The following is a 20,875-nucleotide window of genomic DNA, read 5'->3' as shown; positions in this document are numbered from 1 at the left end:
TTGTTGGTGAAAGAGTGAATGGGCGTCTGATTTAGGACAGGTCGTTGCAACAAGCTCTACAAGTCCGCTGCTTGTCTATTTCCTTGCACATGGCACCCTTGTAGTCGGGTGAACTAATACTTAAACTCACTAGTACCAAAAACACACCAACCAAGTATCCGGCCCTTATACTAGTCAAAAAATATTCTGTTGAAAAAATGGTTTAGAGATTGTGGGATCCGATCAACAGGTTAGCGTCAGGGAAGATCAAGTAAGAGATGCATTGTGCAACGGCTTTCATAGCACAGTAGATTCGAAGAACTATCTCTCTGGCGGTATGCTGGGCAATACTATTTAGTGTCGTAAATCGATGAATCCAGTAAGTATGAAAGTTGGCAGAAGTCGGGTTCAGCTGGCAGTTCAAGAAGGGCAATAAAATACTGCAAAGCCCGGGCCTGGGTAAAGGTAGCTTCAAGGAGCGATGAATGCAGGTAATAGACAGCAAGATTATTCAGAAGTCCCCTAACTATATAAGTGCGTCTCACATCACACTTTCTCTGCCGCCCGACTGTACCTGGGCTTGGGTAACAATCATCTAAATACAGACTGAGCAGTCGAATTGCGACAAGATCATAAATCGCGAACACCATGGATCAGCTAGAACCTGGCAGTCTGATCCAGTACCAGGGCTCAACGTCCCCTTCACCATCATGGCCAGCAATAGTCTGTATAGACGACATGGCGCCCAAGGACTTATTGCGAAGCCGACCACACGGTGTTCCTACAATTCTTATATTGATTTTAGGCAGCCTGATATTGTGAGTATCTCTCAACGAACCCACAAATATGCTAATTTAGACAGTCGCTGGGCAACTCCAAAAGATTTGAGCGAATACGATCCGTTTGTGCCAATTCTACAGCGAGAAATAGTGGCAAGAGTACCGGGACTAGGAGATGCATATGGGATGGCCAACAACCACCTCGACTCTTCCCTAGACTTGGAGTACTGGCGGGAGAGAATGGGAAGTACTATAACAATTGATTCCGATCTCGAATCAGACTCGGGAGACTCCATGGATACCGAATTCCAGCAAGCCTTACGTGCAAGCCGAGACGACTACTTGCGTCATAATCCTACAAGTAGAGGCTTGTTGACGCCCTCTCAATCGCCCCCAAACGCATTACCAAGTCCACAAGTCAGTCGTACTGTCGCAGCCCAGAACACTAACAGACCCTTTGGAGTCTCCCTGCTCAACAACACCATAGATCTCACAGACGAGGAAGACCTTACAGACTTGCACCACCCAAAAGAAAAAGAGCCAGCCACGAAACCTCTCTTCCAGCAATCCTCCATCCTAGACAGCATCAGTCTCTCCAACATTCTAAACAAACCCACCAGCGACACCGTAGACGGCGAACTGTAAGCCCCACCCCTCTCCCACCCCTCCCTTCCCTTCCCTCCAAGCTAACCCTCATCCCCCCAACATAGCACCCAAAGCAAACAATTCATCCACATCCTCGTCGGCAGCCCCACCCCGCACCTCCGCATCCTCCCCCAGCAATCCCTCTGGAACAGACCCTACTTCCGCGACCCCCGCCGCGGCCTCAACCACTTCGACTACATCGACAACACCTGGGTCCTGCGCCACCCAGCGCTCCCCCACATCGACCCCGAACACTTTGACTTCGCCGCCGAGTACCTCGAAAGCGACGGCTTCGGCATCCGGCTACCACCCGACCCCGATAACAGTAGTACAACTACTAGTAGCGAGGTCCACAGCACAGTGCTGGAACAGTGCTGCGCGGCGTGGAACGTAGCCGATCGCCTCGATATGCACGATCTTATGGAGCATGTGGTGGATAAGCTGCAGGCTATAAGGCCGGGCAGGGAGGAGATGATGGTGTTTGCGTGTCGGATTTTCGCCAAGAGGGGCGGTGTGGATTTGCCGGGGCATTATCGGTTGAAGGAGCATCTGGCTAGGTATGTGGCGGAGAATTGGTGGGAGTATATTCGCGAGTTGGGGACCGTGTTTGTGGGGAGGCTGGTGCGGTTGCCTGAGTTGGAGAGGGATGTGTGTGAGAAGCGGTTGGAGATGTTGAATGAGCGGTTGGATAGGGAAGAGGAGGAAGAAGACGAGGATGAGCAAGGTGAGGAAAATATGGAGGTTGATTGAGGTCATTATAGATTGATGGATGTTTTTTATCAAGAGAATCATTACCAACGCGCAGATCATTGCGTAAGAAAAGCATGATGGCTTTGTATACCCATAGCGTTCGTGTTACTATTCAAAACTTGATTTTGTATCCTGCAACAAAAACCAATTCGAACCAGAAAACACATGGCCCGAAACATAAATCCGTCCAAATTCATGTTCCACAACACTCCATAAGGTCCTGAAACTACGAATCAAGACTCATGGAAGGTTAATCCGAATCGCTTTCGAATTCAGGTACATTAGGGTCTAGAGAAAGCACACACTCCTAGTCAGGGATCGTCTATATTTCACTAAGTGTACAGCACCACATACCTCTTAGTGCCATGTACTCAAAGGTACCACCGGTCTTCTCCATCAAGTTGTCTTTTACCAGAGCCAATTGCTCGTCTGGAAGCAGGGTATCCGTATCTGCCATGTCAACCGACAGGCGAATACCTTGGTTTCCCGGGCCCAGCCTGTCTATGAAATCTAACAAGCCATCCATGGTGAACTTTGAGATACCAGAGATGGTGACAGTGCGAAGATTGGGTAGGCTGGCTAGATGTGGAAGCACGTCGTCATTGAGCTCCAGCCCGCTTACATACAAGTCTTCGAGCAGGAAGAGATCGGCGACAATGGTTTTGAGATGATCGTCGCGCAATACCTCAGGAAGAATGAGGTGCAAATCGCGCAATTGGCGGAGCTGCCTCAAAGATTCAACAAGAATATCAAGGTCGTCGCGAAACATGCCTTCTGTGTCGCCACTCAGGAACAATACTCGTAGGGAAGATTGTTGGTGCACAAGAGCCTGATGGAATGATTTGTGGTCTTTGAGCGTGTAGGAATCTATCTCTAGACTGCTGAGTTGTATCTTTTCCTCCAACAGTACAGGGGTAATAATAGCGGCCCCGGACTGCAGTTTGGAGAAGCTGAGACGCTGGAGGTTCGAACATTTTTGCAGCCATGATATGGTTTCGAGGAAGACGTCATTTTCGGTTGCCTCGAGGTCAACGGTGCCGTGGATATCTTCGATACGAAGTGTCTTCAAAGCCGTACATCCTTTTAGCAGAGCTAGATGCGGTATTGAGTCTTTGGTCACACATAGGCGAAGATCTTCGAGGGATTTTCCATGGTTATTCAGTGCGAGGAAGGTCTCGGCGCCTGCTTCAACATCGCTAATGGTTTGCAGCGTTTGCAGCGTATTAGGTCGCATAGAGGAAAGAAACTTGGCAAACTTTTGGTCATTGTTAGTAGAGCGCCATGTGTAGATCATCAGAGAATTGAAGTGTGGGCAATGCTCGTAGATAGATGCGTGGACTAGCTCATCTTCTAGTGGTTTGCCATCCCATAATTCGAGGCTTTGTAGCCGTGGGAGACGCGGTGTCCACCGGACAAGAGCACCAGGTTGAACTCCAAGGCGTTAGTTGTTTCTTCAATTCACTTGAACAGGCTTGCACGTACGCTCTCCACTAATCACCTCGAGAGTGGGCGTGTGTTGTGTCACCACTGCAGAATCTCAGAATCTCAAACACGGTATGAGATTAGATGGCAAACACACCTTCACCAATGGCATCAATGACATCCGCTGTCTTGATTCGTGTAAACTTCTTGCCTTTGATGTTCGTCAGGGTCTCTGTCTTCTCAAACTGCTTCAGTGGACCAGCGAAAAATTGCCTATGGGTGTCAGTGTCTTGGTTCAGATGGGCTGGATGAGACTGGACTGACTTTGAGATCTTGGCCCGGAATTGGTCGTCTTCGAGAAGGTAACCGAGATCGCGGAAGTCAAGCGATCTTATATAACGACAATACGGGAAAAGAGTAGCGCCAAGGCTCGAGGCAACAATGGAGCGCCATAAGATGGACCATTTCTGGATAGTGAGTAGATTAGTGGCGGCCGGTAAACCGTAGAGATCTTCCCCGCCACCCCGAACCGGTGCAAGATGGTGAGATCTTTTGTTCGTATCAGCAAAGATGATAATCAACTGAGCCGGACTGGTGTCAAGTACTTGTACAGCTGAGTTAACGCAGGGACGGCAAGGGCGCGGCTCGCACAAGCGCAGTTGAAGAGGGTATCAAATTGCTCCTGGCTGGCGAGTTCCTCGCACAAGAGATGCAAGATATCGTCTGGGAGCACCGCTTGAGCCATGATGTCTTGGATGGGCTAGTCATGAAGTTATGTTGTTTACCATACCCCGAGTAGCAGGCGCGATGATGTCAATACGCTAGCGCGTCAAAAACGCGGTCTTTCCGCTTTCGGCCGCCTCACAAGCGCTGCTGTATGACATGCACTGCCCTCGCCACTATGCGAATAGTCATACGACATGGTCCTTCTCAACTTTACCCTCACCCCCGAGGCAGCTTCTAAGGTCCATGATCTTCTTGTCTGTCTAGGCAAATTCAGCGACACCGTAGCCATCGAAGCGCGTCGAGAAAAGGTGGGTTTGCCCTTCTTCCTCAAAGCCAGCCCGTCGTCTCATACGTTTCATCTCAGTTCACATTCACTGCACTCAACTCCTCCAAATCCGCATATGCCGCCGTTACTTTAGATGGCAAGCAATTCTTTGCCAGCTATGAGTGTGTCCCAAGCCATGGTGGGCCTGAGGGTCGTTTCACGTGCAGCATGTACACCAAGGCCCTCTTGTCAGTCTTCAAAGGGCGCCTGTACGATCCAGTAGGACGGGACGGTGCGATAGATCGCTGTGAAGTGAGTGTGCAAGAACGGGAGAACGAGACACAATGTCGGTTCATTGTTAAGATGGTTTGCAACCCGGGTGTTATCAAAACGTACAAGCTCACCTACGAAGCTGTGGATGTGATGCATGCGTTGTTTGATCGATCTGTAGCAAAAAATCGGTGGACCATGCACGCTGGTGCTGTGAGAGAGTACATTGAGTATTTTGGTACCAAAACCGAAATGCTCGACATTTTTGCAGGAGACGACGGTCGCTGCGTATTCAAGAGCTATACTGAAAAGATCTCCAACGGAAAGGAGATCTTGAAGCACCCACTTGTCACCGCTGTGGCCGTCAACACATCGGATTTTGAAGAGTTCGTCGTACAAGCCGGCATACACATCATCATCAACGTCAAAGATTTTAAAGCCATTGTCATGCACGCAGATACTCTGAAGACGAACCTAAAAGCCTTCTATTCTCAGCCAACCCGGCCACTACAGTTCAGCTATGGATGCGATGGCCTGTTTTGCGAATTCACATTGATGACTTCGGGCAACTACACCGCTGCTCCGCCCGCACCCATACCTGCTCCCGCGCCTCAAACAGCACACAGCAGGAACACACCTCGTACGCCATCAACAACGACAATGGAGCGTGAAGGTAGTCGCAGTTTTCAGTCTGATATGCCTCCACCAGTACAGCCGGCATCTCGACGCGAGGGTTCAAGCCGCCTAGGATCCCGCCAGACCTCAGTACAAGCGCCGTCGCCGCATCGCGATCCCGAAAGTCTTTTCGTACCTGAAGATGAGGATGCGGCATGGGCGCCCATGGATTATGAGAAAGAAGAGACCCTTGGCTGGGATGCCAGTGCGACCCACGATGCATCAGCTTTCCCAACCTTTACAGATAGCGGCAGTACTTCGAGAGCAAACACGTCCGAAAACAATGAAATATTCGAGCCCACTCAGCGTGTATCACAGATCAAGGGATTGTGGTAGCTGAGTGGCATTGATGGAAGCATGGCACAGTGGAAGAAAAATAACTCAAAAATCTCAGCAGACGGCAGATAGATGGACTTTGGATATCACTCTATATACTTTTAGACACGATGAACTAACGGCACAATACAATGCGTGTGTAAAGTAATACATGGGTTTCCAACAGCGTTTGTCCTATTTTGCCACTAGAAGATGGGTACGATATTATCAAGTACCAGAGGGTTGCCAGTTTATATCAGAAGCCGAATGTGCATCGTTTGTGCCTGCAGCGTTTTTGCACATGCGTGCCGGCAACATGAAGATACGACGGAATGACGTGGGTCTCGCGTACTACCTACTTACCGGCGGATGGTGGGGCTCAAAGAGAAAACGGTAGACTCACACCATTCAAAGCCCACAGTCTGGGAACGAAGCAATTTCTCCATATATTCAACTTTCAGTGCTTCCCAATGCTGCCAAAACGTATTCTGGTAATTGCTGGCTCAGACAGTTCGGGTGGGGCGTACGTACGCATACATGCATCCGCCCCTTATTCAATCAGCCAGTTAAACTAACTATCCACCCATACCAACAGCGGACTAGAGGCTGACCAGAAGGTAATTGCAGCACATGGCTGCTATGCTATGACTGCTACTACCGCGTTGACAGCACAAAATACGCTAGGTGTGAAAGACATACATCATACACCCCCAGACTTTGTGAAGAAGCAGATTGATGCTGTTTGTGATGATATTGGAGTCGATGTTGTCAAGACCGGTAGGTCTACAAACAGATGATAGCAAAATGTGTCGATTTCAAAGCAATGAAGCTCACGTCTTACAGGCATGCTTGCGTCAGCAGAGACCATCAAGATTGTCGCCGATGCGTTGAAGAGACATAGCATTAGCACGAGTGTTGTGGATCCTGTACGTTCTGGTTACCCGTTCCATCTGGATGATTAGACATGGCCAATCATCTAAGTCACATTTCAGGTAACGGTTTCGACATCAGGTTCACAACTTCTTCCCGAAGCTGCGGTTACAACACTGATCGAACATCTTTTCCCTTACACAACGCTTCTAACACCAAACCTCCCGGAGGCAAAGCTTCTTTTGAAAGCCGCAGGCGTTGAAGTCCCAGACCCGCAGAACGTTGATGATGTTGTCGCAATGGCACGTCATATCCACAAGAGAGGACCCAAGTGGGTGTTACTCAAGGGAGGCCACCTACCATTAACGCGCGGTCACTTTGTCAGTAAAGAAGTGGCGGACCGGGAAGTAGTGCTAAATGTGCTGGTTGGAGACAGTGGAGTCATCTTAATCGAGAGTGATTACTTGGAATCGAAGAACACACATGGCACAGGGTGTTCACTTGCTTCAGCGATCTCGTGCAACCTCGCTCTCGGTATGCCTATGATCAAGGCTGTAAAGGAAGCCAATCGATACGTTGAAGCTGGAATCAAAACAGCCACAGATATCGGGCGAGGGAGTGGACCAATCAATCATTTCCATTCAGTATATACTCTCCCATTTACTCCTGGTAACTTCATCTCGTACCTACTTGATCGAGATGAAGTGCAAATACCGTGGAAAGAGTACACGGAGCATGAGTTTGTACAGATGATGGGAGATGGAACACTACCACTTGAAAAGTTCATGTACTATCTTGTGCAAGATTACCAGTTCCTTGTAAGTTCTCTAGTCCATTCATGCCAGGTAGTCTTCTATCACAGAAACGATTGATGGTCTTATAGGTTCAATTTGCAAGAGCTACCGCTCTCGCAGCATACAAATCCAGCAACCTCAATGACATTGGTCGGTCCGTCCAACAGGTTGTCACCCTGCAAGAGGAAATTCAGCTTCACATTGATTTCTGCAAAGAATATGGACTTTCTGAAGCCGATATTATCAGCAAGGAAGAGGATCAGGCTACTACGGCATACACGCGCTACGTCCTTGATATTGGCATGTCGCAAGACTTCCTTGCTTTGCAGATAGCCCTTCTCCCTTGTCTGTTGGGCTACGGCATTATTGCTAAGCGGCTATACGAGGACCCAAACACAATCAGGACAGGCAGCAGGTACTGGAAGTGGATCGAACAGTATGTAGCAGATGAGTACAGGGGTGCGATGGCGAGGGGAAGCGAGCTTGTGGAGAAACATGCAGCAGGCTTAAGTCCAAGCAGAGTGGAGGAGCTAGCTAAGGTGTTTGTCCATGCGACTAAAGTAAGTGTTGATGGCAAAGTGGGTGCTCCACAAGTGCGCTAACGGGGAGCAGATGGAAAGAGGTTTCTGGGACATGGGATTGCGGGCTGGCAAGAAGGATTGAATTGAGTTGAATAGATGAGTAGTGGATGCATGCCATGTCACCCTATTACCGGCCATAGCCCATGCTGCCATTTCAACATGTTTGCTGCAACGGAGACTCTAGCCTTTTACAAAAGTCAATGCATCGACGACAGAAGGTCCGTGGGGCAGCCTCTATCTGAAGCGGTGAATGCATTGCTTGTTGCTGGTGGTGGTGGTATGCTGTTCTGCCATATTCGCTACGTGTCGGGCCTCATTCGCATCAGAGCAGCAGCCCCACCAACGACGACATGGAGGCGCATGTCAAATTTTGCAGCGTCTCGGTGGAATGGTAGTGTATCTGCAGTTCGGCCCAAGAGTGGCGAAATGGAATTCTTGGTGGCTTCCCCGGCCTGATAACGGCAAGTTCGACACTAACCCAAAATGGCCAGACCCTTCGCCCTAGCGCCATTAGCGTCTCAAAAAATGTGCAAGCGCAACAGAGGACAAGGCAACTTTTCCTGGCGCGTTCTGCCCTTTCACTTCTTCTCTCATACACCTTCGCCCTCTTCTACCAGTGCTTCTCTTATCGCACAACCCGCGACACTCTTTCCGTTGCTTTACAACGTCCTAATATACCCTCGCGGTCTCAGATCTCGAAACACGCTCTCTTAGACCGAACGGCGCTCCTTTGACGCCAGTCTTTACCACACACACACACACGCACATCATGTCTTACGGTGGTGGATATGGCGGCGGCGGTCGCGATGGCGGCCGTGGCTACTCAAACGGGTACGACTACAGCAATGCTGGATACGGGTCTTATAGCAACTCGACAAGCCAATATGCATCGTACGGGTACGGCGATTCATCCCCTTTACACGGGAAAGGCATCACAGTCGTGCTTCATGGACACCCTCCATCTGCTACATTTCTTTTTTCGGATCCTACGCGCAGTCACAGTCCGGAGGCCGCGCTGCTTTGCTTGCTTTTGTATGTCAAGCACGCGGTCACGTACTTGCTGCAACAACGTAGAATTCTCCCTTCGTCACACTTCACCTCTTTTCGTCATTTGCTAACAGTTTTCTTAGTGGCGGATACGGCGGCGGCTCCAACGGCTACTCTGGCGGTGGCGGTGGTTACGGCGGCGGTGGCTATGGCGGTGGCGGCTATGGTGGTCGCGATGGAGGTGACCGCATGTCGCAGCTCGGCCAAGGCTTGAAACAGCAGCAATGGGGTATGTTGATTTGCAGCACAATTTTCGGAAAAATAGCGCTAATGTCTAAACAGATCTCGATGCTCTGCCCAAGTTCGAAAAGTCCTTCTACAAGGAGGATCCCGCAGTCACCGCACGCTCCGAGGCTGAGGTTGCCGAGTACCGCAAGGAGCACCAGATGACTGTCAAGGGCACAAACATTCCCAAACCAGTCACAACCTTTGATGAGGCTGGTTTCCCATCCTACGTTATGAACGAGGTCAAGGCTCAGGGCTTCGCAAAGCCTACTGCTATTCAGGCGCAGGGTTGGCCCATGGCTCTCTCTGGTCGCGATGTTGTTGGTGTTGCTGAAACTGGTTCCGGAAAGACCCTCACCTACTGTCTTCCCGCCATCGTCCACATCAACGCCCAGCCTCTCCTCGCTCCTGGCGATGGTCCTATCGTTCTCATCCTCGCTCCCACACGTGAACTTGCTGTCCAGATTCAGCAAGAGATCAGCAAGTTCGGAAAGTCTTCGCGCATTCGAAACACCTGTGTCTACGGAGGTGTTCCTAAGGGTCCTCAAATCCGTGACCTTGCCCGCGGTGTTGAAGTGTGCATTGCCACACCCGGACGTCTTATTGATATGCTCGAAGCAGGAAAAACGAACCTCCGCCGCGTCACCTACCTCGTTTTGGACGAGGCCGACCGCATGCTTGACATGGGTTTTGAGCCTCAGATTCGCAAGATCATTGGACAGATTCGTCCCGATCGTCAGACTTGCATGTGGTCGGCGACATGGCCCAAGGAAGTCCGCCAACTGGCTGCTGACTACCAGAAGGACTGGATCCAGGTCAACATTGGTTCCATGGACCTCTCTGCTAACCACCGTATTCAACAGATCGTTGAGGTCTGCACAGAGTTCGAGAAGCGTGACCGTATGGCCAAGCATCTCGAGACCATCATGAGCGACAAGGAGAACAAGATCCTCATCTTCACAGGTACCAAGCGTGTTGCGGACGAAATCACCCGATTCCTTCGTCAAGACGGCTGGCCGGCGCTTTGTGAGTTGACCTTTTCCTTTTCGAATAAACACTGCTAACACAGTTTTAGCCATCCACGGTGACAAGGCGCAAAACGAGCGTGACTGGGTCCTTAACGAGTTCAAGACGGGCAAGAGCCCAATCATGGTTGCTACTGACGTAGCTTCCCGTGGTATCGGTATGATTGCAAACCCCCAACACTCCCTCTTCCCCACCCCCACCTCAACTATTATTATGCGTGAACTGCCATTGTGCTCTGCTTAGGTCGTCTTGTGCGCTTGTTACACTCGCTCCCATGACATCGTCCAGGGCTTGCATCTCTCTCGAATCTGATCCCCAGGGATCCTTGGTCACGCTGGTGAGGCTTATAGTCTTCGCTACCTTCTGTTTCTGGTATTACCGTCGTATTACTGAAGCAAGCTGCCTGAGATATTTGACTTGGTTAAGTCGCAGTCTCTTCCAAGGGTTTCCCAGACCAGGAGATATCCACAGCCTTTCCACTGGACTTGATGCCGTGATCTTCGTTGTAGCGCACAGAGACGGTTGCATGCAACATACTGCAGCTTCACGCGATCCAATCATGATCGTCGTCCGCTCTGTTTTTTATCATAGACTAACCTTTGCTTTCAAAGATGTTCGCAACATTACTCACGTGTTCAACTATGACTACCCGAACAACTCGGAGGACTATGTCCACCGCATTGGTCGTACTGGTCGTGCTGGCGCTAACGGAACTGCCATCACACTTTTCACTACAGAGAGTATGTATATTCATGTCCATTGCTGTTGGTCAATTGCTAACAACGACTTAGACTCCAAGCAAGCTCGTGACCTCGTCCAAATTCTTACAGAGTCCAAGCAGCAGATTGACCCCCGTCTTTATGAGATGGCCCGCTACGGCGGTGGCGGCGGTGGTGGCCGCTGGGGAGGTGGCCGTGGCCGTGGAGGAGGCCGCGGCGGTGGTCGTGGTGGTAAGTCTTGTTAGCCCTTGTAACAATAAACAGACTCTAACTAGTTACATTAGGCTGGACTGGAGGTAACGGTGATCCCGTTCGCAACAGCCGCTGGTAAATATGCTGTCGACGGCGCTCGCTTGTCACGCCATCAGAACGATGAGCATCGATTTCAATCCTTGTTTGGCGTTGGAGGTCGTCATTTCGGACTTGCCATGTTTCCATCCCTTTTCCAAGTGCGGCTGAAAGCCGCTGCACGTTCTCAGGCTCTGTCGTACGCTGATACCCCAAGGACAGGGCTGTGATGTCAGCTTGGCAGAACAGTTCTCCTGCATATTAGACTGGTATAGGTTTCCTTGTTGATGATAGCTGCATGTATGTCGCAGCTGTCCGCAGTCATTTGGTCACGTTGCATTGTGACGCCGGCGTTTATGTTCAGAAAAAAAGAAAAGTTTCATCAGGTAATAGTCAAGATAGAATGCATTATGTCTATGACAATTATGGTTTGCTGCCTCGTTGTGCTATGATGAAATACGTTGCGAGTGGACTATAATTTGAGTGTGTTATGTTATGGTCCCTTTGAATCTTGAATAAGCTGCTTTCACAAGTTGAAGCTATTCTGGTCATCCTGTTTCTTCCATAAAACTTAATCGTTGTTCTGTCCGCTATTCCTTGGCCCATAACCTTGTGTAGTTGATATTAAGTTTTCCGTATTTTCCCCCTTCTTTTCTTTTTTTTTCCTTTAAAAAAAATACTCTGCTAGGGAATAACATCTAGATTATTACCTTGTGTCTACAAATAAAATCTACCTCTCTGTTCTCTTTGATAAAGATACAATACACATGGATAATGGAAAAGCAGCAATTAACAAACATTGCGAATAACAATACGTATTTCGTTTGTTTTGTTCTTTTTTTTCTAGTAAAGAAGAAGAATGAAGACGCGTAGATGGAAATTTAAATTCGTCACTACGTTCAACTTGGGCATCTCTCATTTAGAACTGCCACGTGTCAATAAAGCTTGCTCTGCTATTTTTTTGGGGGGGCGGCAAGTCATTTTGTTCGTACATATATTAGCTTTCTCTCTCTCTCTGTGTGTGTGTGTCTCCCTTCTAGATGTTAACACTATCTAATCACACACACACACACATACATCTCTCCTACGACTGACATTCTTGCCTTCCTATTTCCCATCTTTCCCTCTATCTCTCTCCGTGTTTTTTTTTTCCACGCAGAACTCGCTTTACCGATCATAAGAGGGGGTAAAGGGAATAGCGGGGTTTAGGTATGTGTAGGGTGAAGAAGTGTTTTAAAAGAGGTAGTAGAATCATGTGTGTGTGTGTGTGTGTGTGTGTGTGTGTGTGTGTGTGTGGACCAGTGAGTTATAAACGATAGGACATTGTGTGTATAGTTGTACATATGTATGTTGTATTTACAAGTACCTATGAGGGAGAGAGTGGGGGGAAGTAAGGGAAAGAACAGGGAAAAGTGTGAGTGAATTTTTTTTGTTCAACTTGCTTAGGATGCGAGTTTGTGGGGGGTTTGAATGGGATAAGAGAAGAGTGGTGGGAAGATCTTATGGGGGGTTGAGTATGCGTATAAGACGGGTGAGGGGGGTGTGAAAGGGGAGAGTTTCTTGTGGAGGTGGAGAAATGAGGGGTTGCTGTCTTCCTTTTTTTTTAAAAAAAAAAAAAAAAACTTGAATGTGGGTGTATGGGGGAGTGTTTGAATGCAATGTGGGATGGAAGAGAAGAAAAGGGTGAGAGGGTGGGTAGTGTTCAAGGTGAGCAGGTGACCTTCGATTTTATGATGAAATACGTAGAGATTTTATTCTAACGTGTCGAGAAAACACATACTCGAAGGAGAAGATAAATTGTCCAATACAGTTAGAACAAGGGAAGTGTTATAACGATAATCACCTGCGTCGTCGTGATGGTAGTTAGGACACCAAAGTCATGTTTACATTTCACGAATAAAGCCAGAATGCAAGATACGAGTTACTATTGTATTTATTGATAACATGTGTGTTTCCCACTGCTCTCCCCAACAAGTATCACTGTAGGTTAGCTCGTCTTCGCAAAGTAATATGCATCACACAAAGCATCACATTCTCACCAGACTGCCTGTAATAGCAAATCATCCTGACATAATGACTGCATAGCAGAATTGTTCCGCGGGAGCTGCAGAAGAAGCACTCACATTCTCTTGGAATATACCAAATAGGGGCCGAGGGGATGAATAATGCCCATGAACAGAAAGGGCGACCTTACCACATCTCCGCGGACAAAAGTAATCAAAATGTCGGTGAGAAATGATATTCATACACCTTTCCAAGTAAGGACAATGAAATTGCAGCATATGCAATGAAACCCCGGAGATTGCAATAGGGCGCATGGAGCAGGATCATGGCAGGGTTGCTAGCGGACGCAATGCACACATGAGAAAAGTGAGACATTTTTTTACTCTCCTTGGCTTCTGATAGCCCGACTGGGCAAGATGGCAACTCTGATCAGAGTCGAGATAAAGTATAGACTAGGAAAGGTCCGAAGAATACCGGATATCTGGACAATGGCTGGGGGAGGGGGAAGGGAGGCCCGCGGATCGGGGGGCGATAGTGAGATGGCGCAGACGCTATGAGACCCATGGAGCGGGAGACTCGTCTACACGTAGACAAAGTAATTGGTCATATTTGTCGGCGTAGGTAGATGAGTATCGCCAGGGCGAGGAGCGTCATGTGAGTTGACATTGTCTTTGAACATGGAACCTGATCCTGGAAAAGCGTGTACAGGTGTTATCCGCGTGAGAAGACACGTTGATCAGCGTGTGGTGTCGTGCAGTAGCGGGATCGGTCTAATTGTCAACCTGCAGTAGATGATTTGCATGCTTGGCCTCTGGATCAACCACTACGTGACCATGGTCTGGAACTCTCTCAACCGTTTTTTTGACAATACCAAACAAATAAACTGTATCCCTGTAGCTTTGCCATGCTGAGTGCTGCAGGTGCTGCAGGTGTAGCCAGCAATCGACCCATCTGTCGTATTTGGTAGGTGCGTCGGCCTTGTCCCATGGGGCAGTCAACGGAAGCCAGTCCGGTTGTCGACAAGCATTCGTGGTCAATGACGGCAGCGTACATCCAAGCTCGGTACCAAAGGTATCACCCTGGCCACAGTCATGTGTTCGAGGCGAGTTGTTAGAATGGTCAAGTTTGGCATCAGATCTAGACACCATGTCCAGATCTATGCCGTGCGTTTCTGTATACGGGGTCAATGAACTTACACGTGCGATCTGCAGCGCTGGGGCCGGGAGTGTGTAATCCGAACCACCAGAGCTAAAGTCTGGATTTTTGCTGCGGCCATTTCCGAGACTGTTGCTTTGGAATCGATTTCAGGAGAAATGACGCGTGTCAACCAGGACAAGGACTTTGTGGTGCAGCTCAATGTTGTCTTGTCATGCACTCCGCATACCTGAGCTGCACTGGGTGCGGTTGGTTGACAGGTGACCAGGCAATATGGGGCCTCGTGTTCAGAGGTGCGTCCTGCTTGTCGACCTGGACCCAAGTTACCACGGTCGAGCGCTAGGTTCGCGCCATCAATCGGTGGGATCGAGGTGGCCACTGAAAGCCGTTTCATCTTGCGATTGTGTAAACTAAAACATAACAAGCTTTATCGATTTTCGCCGGCGGGGCGAGGGGACAATTTCCATGTGTTGGGAACTGTGGATAGCCGACAGAAGCTGTTGCACACGACTCAACCGGATATTCGAGGGTCAAATGTGACGTTGTAAATCTAGAGTGCAGGGTGAATCGCGTGGCTACTGTGATCGAGCAACCTGGTGGTCCTTCCCATGAGGGCTGTTTCGTGTTTCACTTGGATTCAACATGGAAGGTTTTGTGTGGGAAATAAAATGAGGCAATTCACACACTGTTCAGGACAGGCAGATGGTCATGAAGCCGGTGAGTGAAGATTCAGATGCACTAGTGCTGCACAGTCATGGCTGGAAAGGACAAGGAGGGGCCAGGCGAAAGAGGCTTGCAGCCAATGTAGCAGGCGACGACAGGGATTGGGCCAAAGACAGCGCGCAGGCCAAGCTCGCCCCAAAGGGATCTGCAAGCTGCAACGTCGGCCATTCTTCGGTCGTTCTGGACGCTCTTTGCGAGGGCTCGCGCACATACGCGCACACACACACACACACACGCATACAGGCCCTGTACAGTGGTTTATTTGTCAGCGACGTCGTAGGTGAAATGGTGCGTGTGTTTAGACAAGAGGAGAGGGAGGGGTGCAAAGGGTGGCTTCGCGGGGTACACAGGACTTGGGCTTGGACTCGACTCCACGGCCTACTGTTGGTGTATCGGATAGGACGGCCAGAGGCATTGGACCCTCTCGGATAAGTGGGCGAGTGTATGCGAGACTATGTCATGACCGAAGATGATACAAGTGGTTGAGGTAGAGGAAGACGAGCAAGACAGGCAATGTTGGCCCAGTACCGTGGAATTGCTGAGCACGTGTCTGTGGCCACGCCTTTGGTGACGTGGTTGTTTGTGGTGACTGGGGTGGCTGTGAGGAGGAAGTCGCGATGATACTGCTGCTGCTACTGCTGCTGCTCCTGCGTGTTTCTCTCCTGCTGCAGCCGACCAAACGAGGAAGGTCAATGGAACATGTTGTGGTAATGGCGTGGCCCGGAACCTACTCCGACGTTGCACACAATGCATTTCATTTCCATCCGGCACGCCCGATTAATACGACGTCGTATGTATTAGAAGATGACGACGGTAATGATGATGATGATGATGATGATGATGATGATGAGGGTCATGGGCATGGCGATTCTGATAATGGCAGTATGCGACTAAGCGCTGACGTGCGTCTGTACATGCCATGGTGGTTTTCTACATTATGTGCAGCTGGGCGTCTAGGCCGTCGACGTTGGCCATGTAAGTAAGGACGCGCAGTACATACAGCCCTGTACCCAAGGTTCGCCGCCCATCTGGCCTCCCAGCGCCGTCGAGCAGCATTCCAATAGACACCTACTTTGCTTACAGTTCAATGCCATGGCCCCATGTCCAATACGGCAAGGATAGTGTGATTCGGGCTTCTAGTGGAGGAAGAATGCACAGTCGAGGGTTCAAAGCAGGGTAGAGGGCATCTGGCCCCCATGTTCCATGTTCCATGTTTGCAACGCGCTGCATGCGTGCGCACCGCAGTCGCTTCCTCATTCTATCGGCGGAAGGTAGCCCGCTGGCTGCGCCATGCCGCGTAGTCTATTACGAGCGAAGCGAATAATCTCGGACTTGTACAGGTGATGCGTGTGTGCGTCGGCGTGCAGCAGTGACCATGTCTGGATGTTTACCAAGTTGTCCAAGGTCGGCCTCCAAATCGGCCATGGTAGCGCCCGCATCGTGACACCTATGGTCTGGTAAACTCCGCGCCTCCACCAGCCGCCTCCGACACGCCATGACCAAAGGTGCGCGCTTCCGCTTCTTCCAGGGAAAACTCCGTGCATATCTCCGCCACGAGGCATCGCTCGGTCCAACTCGACCTAATGCCACCGATCCTTAGAAAAAAAGCCACAGGCCATGTTTGGTTCTGCGCGCAGGGGGCGGCCCCTGTCAGTGTCACTCGCTCGCTTGACTTGCACCAGCAGAGCGTTCCTGGACATCAGACTGCCACAGTTTAGCCGCCGTGAGCCCTGGAAATGCATCCTCTCGGCCAAGCCCTAGTTTTTTTTTTTTACTCAAAAACGTTTTTGACATGGCAATGGCTGGGGGGTGATATTATTCTTTCAATTCTCATTGCTGTGATACGTCGGCCTGACTCGCGACCCACGGACCCCCTCTTCATGTATGTCATCAATTCATACACAAGACAGAAATTGTTGACAAGACCATGCGTGTCTCGTCAGGACGTATTTTTGCCCGCAGATCCGGCCATGGGTGCAGCCGATACTCGCAAGGTGCCATGATGCTGGTCTGCGGCTGGCATCACAGGCGCGACTTGCTTGGGCGAATGGCTATGTGCAGTGTATTTCATGCGTGGACATAGAGTGTGAAGTGTAGACATGAAGTTGAGATAGTCTAATGGCGGCGTGGTGTTCGCGTTATGATCGAGGTTACCGCCCGCTCCCGTTCGACGGCGCATGTGCAAATAGTTAGTGGCATCTATTCGTATTCATCCTGGGTCCGATCAGTCTTGGTACTGGACGGCCAATCACATGACAGCCATCCCGACGAGCTTCCCTCATGTTGCTTCTGCTCAACAGGTGCAGAGAGAGGGTGGGTATTGTCACGTCCTGCTTGCACAGCACAAAGCCATCTATGACGACAACACTCGAAGTGCATTCAGGCGAATGTCATAGGCAGGCAAAGGGGGGTGGTTGGCCTGGGTGCTCTCGGATGTTGGCAACCGGGCCAGGTGGGCTTCGGATGATCGTGGCTAGGCAATGGCACCAGATGTACCGTTCAGCCGTTGAATATCTAGATGCGTACAAATGCCACTCACACGAGTGCGGTGACATGGAATGTGGCTTGGGGGCCGCCAAGGCAGCAGGGACGTTCATCTCAAGAGGGAATGACAGCAGCAAGGCATGGTATCGAGACCCGAAGCGAAATAGCAGGGTAGTTTTTGCAGGCATGGCGGCCGAAGCAGCAGCAGAGAAGCAGGAGATGCAGTGGCAGGCAAAAACAGCAAGGTTTGCGGAGTTGTCAGAGGGTGGGGGCCAGATGCAGCAGATTCTTGTCTGCTGACAGCAAAACCGGCATGGACGGAGGATGCACAAGGAGAAAATCACGATGCGACAGCGGTATGCTGAAGTTTGCGAAGGCGAAAGCGGGGGTTTGAGGCGAGGGCAGGACGGCCCATGCGACATCTGGAGGGTCGAGGATGGGTTAGTGGATCTGGACATGTGAGATGCCGTAGCTATGATGCCGGGCGCGGCCACCAGGGCACGGGCAGTCGGGCCTTGCGTCAGTGGATGGGGCAGGTAAGTACCTAGTCGGTCAGAGTCAGGTGGAGGTGAGGAGGTGTATGTAGGGTATAGGGTGTATAGGCAAAGGTAGGTAGGTAGAGAGAGGCGGCGAGACTGCGAGGCCCGAGGAGATCTCAACGTCTTGTGGCATCCTTCTGCCGGACGTTGCAGGTTGCTTTTCGCCTTTTGGCACACACACGCACACACACACACACACACACACTCGCACTCACTCACTCACACACCCACTCACACCCACCCACCCACACGGCAGACCAGAGGCATGTGCGGTGCGGTGCAGTACGGTCGGGATTCGCTCTCATGGACGCATTGGGCCAGTCGTGCCGGCGGGCGAGGTCTGTGCCATGTCCAATATTTGCATGCAGTCGTTTTGCAGGCCGCTCTTGCCGGGGGGCCCGCAGAAGCCCGCTGGCCGGGTGGTGAAGATTGTCGACGCGGTGATTGCAGATTGTGTGCAGCCGGGGGCGGTTTTTTTGCGTTTGGGCATGGGCGTGCTGCAGACGAGGTCGGTGGTGTACATGTGTACTTAGTATACTAGTAGGCATGTATGTAGTATGTATATGGGCTAAGCGGCAAGTGCATGCCATGTAGGTAGTACTGTGGCCCGAGGTCCCTCGAGCGTGGGTTTGCCGCGTCTAGCGCGCAGAACTAGCTCTCAGCCTCATGCCATGGCTGCATTCTTCTTTGCACCTCCGCCTCGTGTGGACGGCGACACACGGGCAGCAGGCAGGCAGGCAGGCAGGCAGGCAGGCAGGCAGGCAGGCCGGAATGGATGCGTACGTATCCCAGGAAGGGCGGGCTGCTGGATGGGGGGATGCTGGGTGGATGCACGCACGCGCACTCACGCACACCCGCACACGCACGCGACCGGCGTGAAGGCACCGCCATCCTCGGCTCCCTGGCGCAGCGAGAACAAAACGGCGAGCAAAGGGCGGTCAATACGTCAGGACGCGGGTTAGTCAGCAGGTGCACGGAACGAGGGCGTGTCGGACTATTTTTCTCGCTAGTGCCGCTCCCCTTCTTGTCGCCTAACCATCTTCTGTGTTAGCACCCTCTCTAGCCTACGTCGCGAATCTGACCTGCTCAACCACCACTACCACCACCAACCCAAGCAAGCAGTGCCTGGTACCAGCCAGCGCCTTGCCCCGACGCTGCCGTCACCCTTACCCCCCTTCCCCCCTTCCACCCCCAGGCCCCAGGCCATCCTAAGCATACCAGATCGCGCACCCGCAGTGCGACTACACGTGCAACTGCCACCAAGCAACGCGATCGCCGCCCACCCGGCGCGTTCGTCACTAAGGCGCTCCACGCTCCACTGTTTGTCGCTGCCGCACTCTGGCTGTGCTGCACTGCTCTGCGCTGCGCTGCGCTGCTCTGCTCTGCTCTGCCTTGCGCTGCACTCACTGCACGCCGCTGCACTGCAAACTGCACACCCCACCCCAGTCTCTTAACCCACGAGACCCCTCCAAAGCAGACTTGCCCCCGACCTCTCTCTTCTTCTTCTTCTGCTGCTGCTGCTCTCGTCGCCGCCGTTCGCCGCCACTCGCCGACGCACGCTTCCCTGCCCTCCTCCCCTGCCACGCTCGTTGTGCGTGCCAAATCCGCACCGAACGCCGCGACAGGAGGCTGATCGCTCGGCACGCTCGGCGCAGTTGAGCATTCTGGGACACGCAGCGACTGGGAGAGAGCCACAGTGTGTGCGAAACCTTCAGTCATCGTTACCACAACGGGCCGACTCTCGCCTTTGCCCCATCGCCGCGCGCGGAGCCAGTCAGCGACGCGCATCCAGAGCGACCTCTTTGGTAGCCGCCTGCGCGCCCCTCGGCCAACAGGCCCAACCCAACCCTGGTTTCTTCGTCACTAGCGCACTCCAACCACGGACCTGCACGCCCCCCCTCGCGCACCAGAAGCCCACCCTCACGCTGGCCTGCGTCCCACACTCTGCTCGCCGCGCCATCCCCTCCTCGTGCTAGCCGCTCCACCCGCAGCAGCAGTCATTCCCACTGTTACGGCTCGGCTTTACCGACTAGCACCGCATCCCTGTCACTGCCTTGACGGGCGCGAATTACCTCATCGAGTGTGCTAAGGCCTGCTGGGCAAGCCGCCATTTCTTCCACGCCCCTCGATTGGCCCTCACCCTCCACGCGCACGCCACTGAGTCTAAAAGCCTTTAGGCCGCGCTCTCACTAGCTGTGTTCCAAATTCACTCTCGCCCCAGCAGACCCGCAGTGCAAGCTCGTCCTTTCACTAGCACCAATTGTGTAACCTTTGCGTTGCACTTCACTCTGCATCGCGCCAGCTGCTCCGCGATTCGAGAGATCTCTGTCCGCTAGCTACCTCCCCTGTCCTGGTGCCTTCGACCTTGCGCCTTCCGTGCATCTCTTTTCGACGGCGCATATTTGCCGAACTGCTTGTCCCTCCACCTGGGCGTCGTGGAAAACACACCGTCTGCAAATCATCCGCGTTTAACTTCCACGCTACCCACGGCCTGCTCACTTCGCTTCTCCGGTTTTTTGGCTGTGCATCTCTTGGCCGAACCCAGGCTACGTCTTTATACGCTCTAGCTGCCTGTCTTCCACAGACCGCGGCAA

At 51.6% G+C, this 20,875-nt stretch overlaps 5 protein-coding genes across 5 annotated transcripts; 3 read left to right on the top strand and 2 right to left on the bottom strand.

Annotated features, from left to right (window-relative positions):
* Positions 1–627: 627 nt before the first annotated feature.
* On the top strand, positions 628–2,270 carry PSV08DRAFT_210537 (uncharacterized protein; the record flags this gene model as incomplete). Its single annotated transcript, XM_066092088.1, has 4 exons — positions 628–797; positions 842–1,399; positions 1,469–1,728; positions 1,765–2,270. 4 exons carry the CDS (start codon positions 628–630, stop codon positions 2,151–2,153), a joined length of 1,377 nt encoding a protein of 458 aa, XP_065948072.1. The 3' UTR covers positions 2,154–2,270.
* On the bottom strand, positions 2,130–4,363 carry PSV08DRAFT_366067 (uncharacterized protein). The gene is made up of 6 exons (XM_014223515.2): positions 4,181–4,363; positions 3,900–4,124; positions 3,733–3,848; positions 3,636–3,680; positions 2,508–3,584; positions 2,130–2,441 (listed from the first exon to the last, which is right to left on the bottom strand). The coding sequence occupies exons 1-6, from the start codon at positions 4,318–4,320 to the stop codon at positions 2,404–2,406; spliced, it is 1,641 nt and encodes a 546-aa protein (XP_014078990.1). The 5' UTR covers positions 4,321–4,363; the 3' UTR covers positions 2,130–2,403.
* A 132-nt stretch (positions 4,364–4,495) lies between these two features.
* On the top strand, positions 4,496–11,419 carry PSV08DRAFT_374584 (ATP-dependent rna helicase dbp2; the record flags this gene model as incomplete). The annotated part of the gene is made up of 12 exons (XM_066093291.1): positions 4,496–4,609; positions 4,666–5,818; positions 6,430–6,603; positions 6,670–6,752; positions 6,819–7,514; positions 7,580–7,926; positions 8,786–8,968; positions 9,202–9,347; positions 9,401–10,369; positions 10,419–10,526; positions 10,981–11,133; positions 11,373–11,419. 12 exons carry the CDS (start codon positions 4,496–4,498, stop codon positions 11,417–11,419), a joined length of 4,173 nt encoding a protein of 1,390 aa, XP_065948071.1.
* A 4,456-nt stretch (positions 11,420–15,875) lies between these two features.
* PSV08DRAFT_251879 (uncharacterized protein) lies at positions 15,876–16,385 on the top strand (the record flags this gene model as incomplete). The annotated part of the gene is made up of 2 exons (XM_014223512.1): positions 15,876–16,233; positions 16,342–16,385. 2 exons carry the CDS (start codon positions 15,876–15,878, stop codon positions 16,383–16,385), a joined length of 402 nt encoding a protein of 133 aa, XP_014078987.1.
* An 812-nt stretch (positions 16,386–17,197) lies between these two features.
* PSV08DRAFT_381840 (uncharacterized protein) lies at positions 17,198–20,241 on the bottom strand (the record flags this gene model as incomplete). Its single annotated transcript, XM_066093396.1, has 7 exons — positions 17,198–17,457; positions 17,798–18,286; positions 18,517–18,818; positions 19,002–19,101; positions 19,500–19,653; positions 19,689–20,129; positions 20,167–20,241. 7 exons carry the CDS (start codon positions 20,239–20,241, stop codon positions 17,198–17,200), a joined length of 1,821 nt encoding a protein of 606 aa, XP_065948070.1.
* Between the last annotated feature and the right edge of the window lie 634 nt (positions 20,242–20,875).

This window comes from Bipolaris maydis (genome assembly GCF_028858645.1).
Source record: "Bipolaris maydis strain C4 unplaced genomic scaffold PSV08scaffold_16, whole genome shotgun sequence".
Classification (NCBI taxonomy): domain Eukaryota; kingdom Fungi; phylum Ascomycota; class Dothideomycetes; order Pleosporales; family Pleosporaceae; genus Bipolaris; species Bipolaris maydis.
The sequence above is the reverse complement of the archived record's forward strand: the minus strand, read 5'-3'. Positions and strand labels throughout refer to the sequence as shown.

What these genes read in the sequence shown, in the direction of transcription:
- PSV08DRAFT_366067 (XM_014223515.2), bottom strand. Translation starts at nt 4,320, where the DNA reads ATGGCTCAAGCGGTGCTCCCAGACGATATCTTGCATCTCTTGTGCGAG. An exon ending in CATTGATGCCATTGGTGAAG is followed by an intron (nt 3,681 to 3,732) that starts GTGTGTTTGCCA and finishes GAGATTCTGCAG; the next exon opens with TGGTGACACAACACACGCCC. An exon ending in CGAGGTGATTAGTGGAGAGC is followed by an intron (nt 3,585 to 3,635) that starts GTACGTGCAAGC and finishes AACGCCTTGGAG; the next exon opens with TTCAACCTGGTGCTCTTGTC.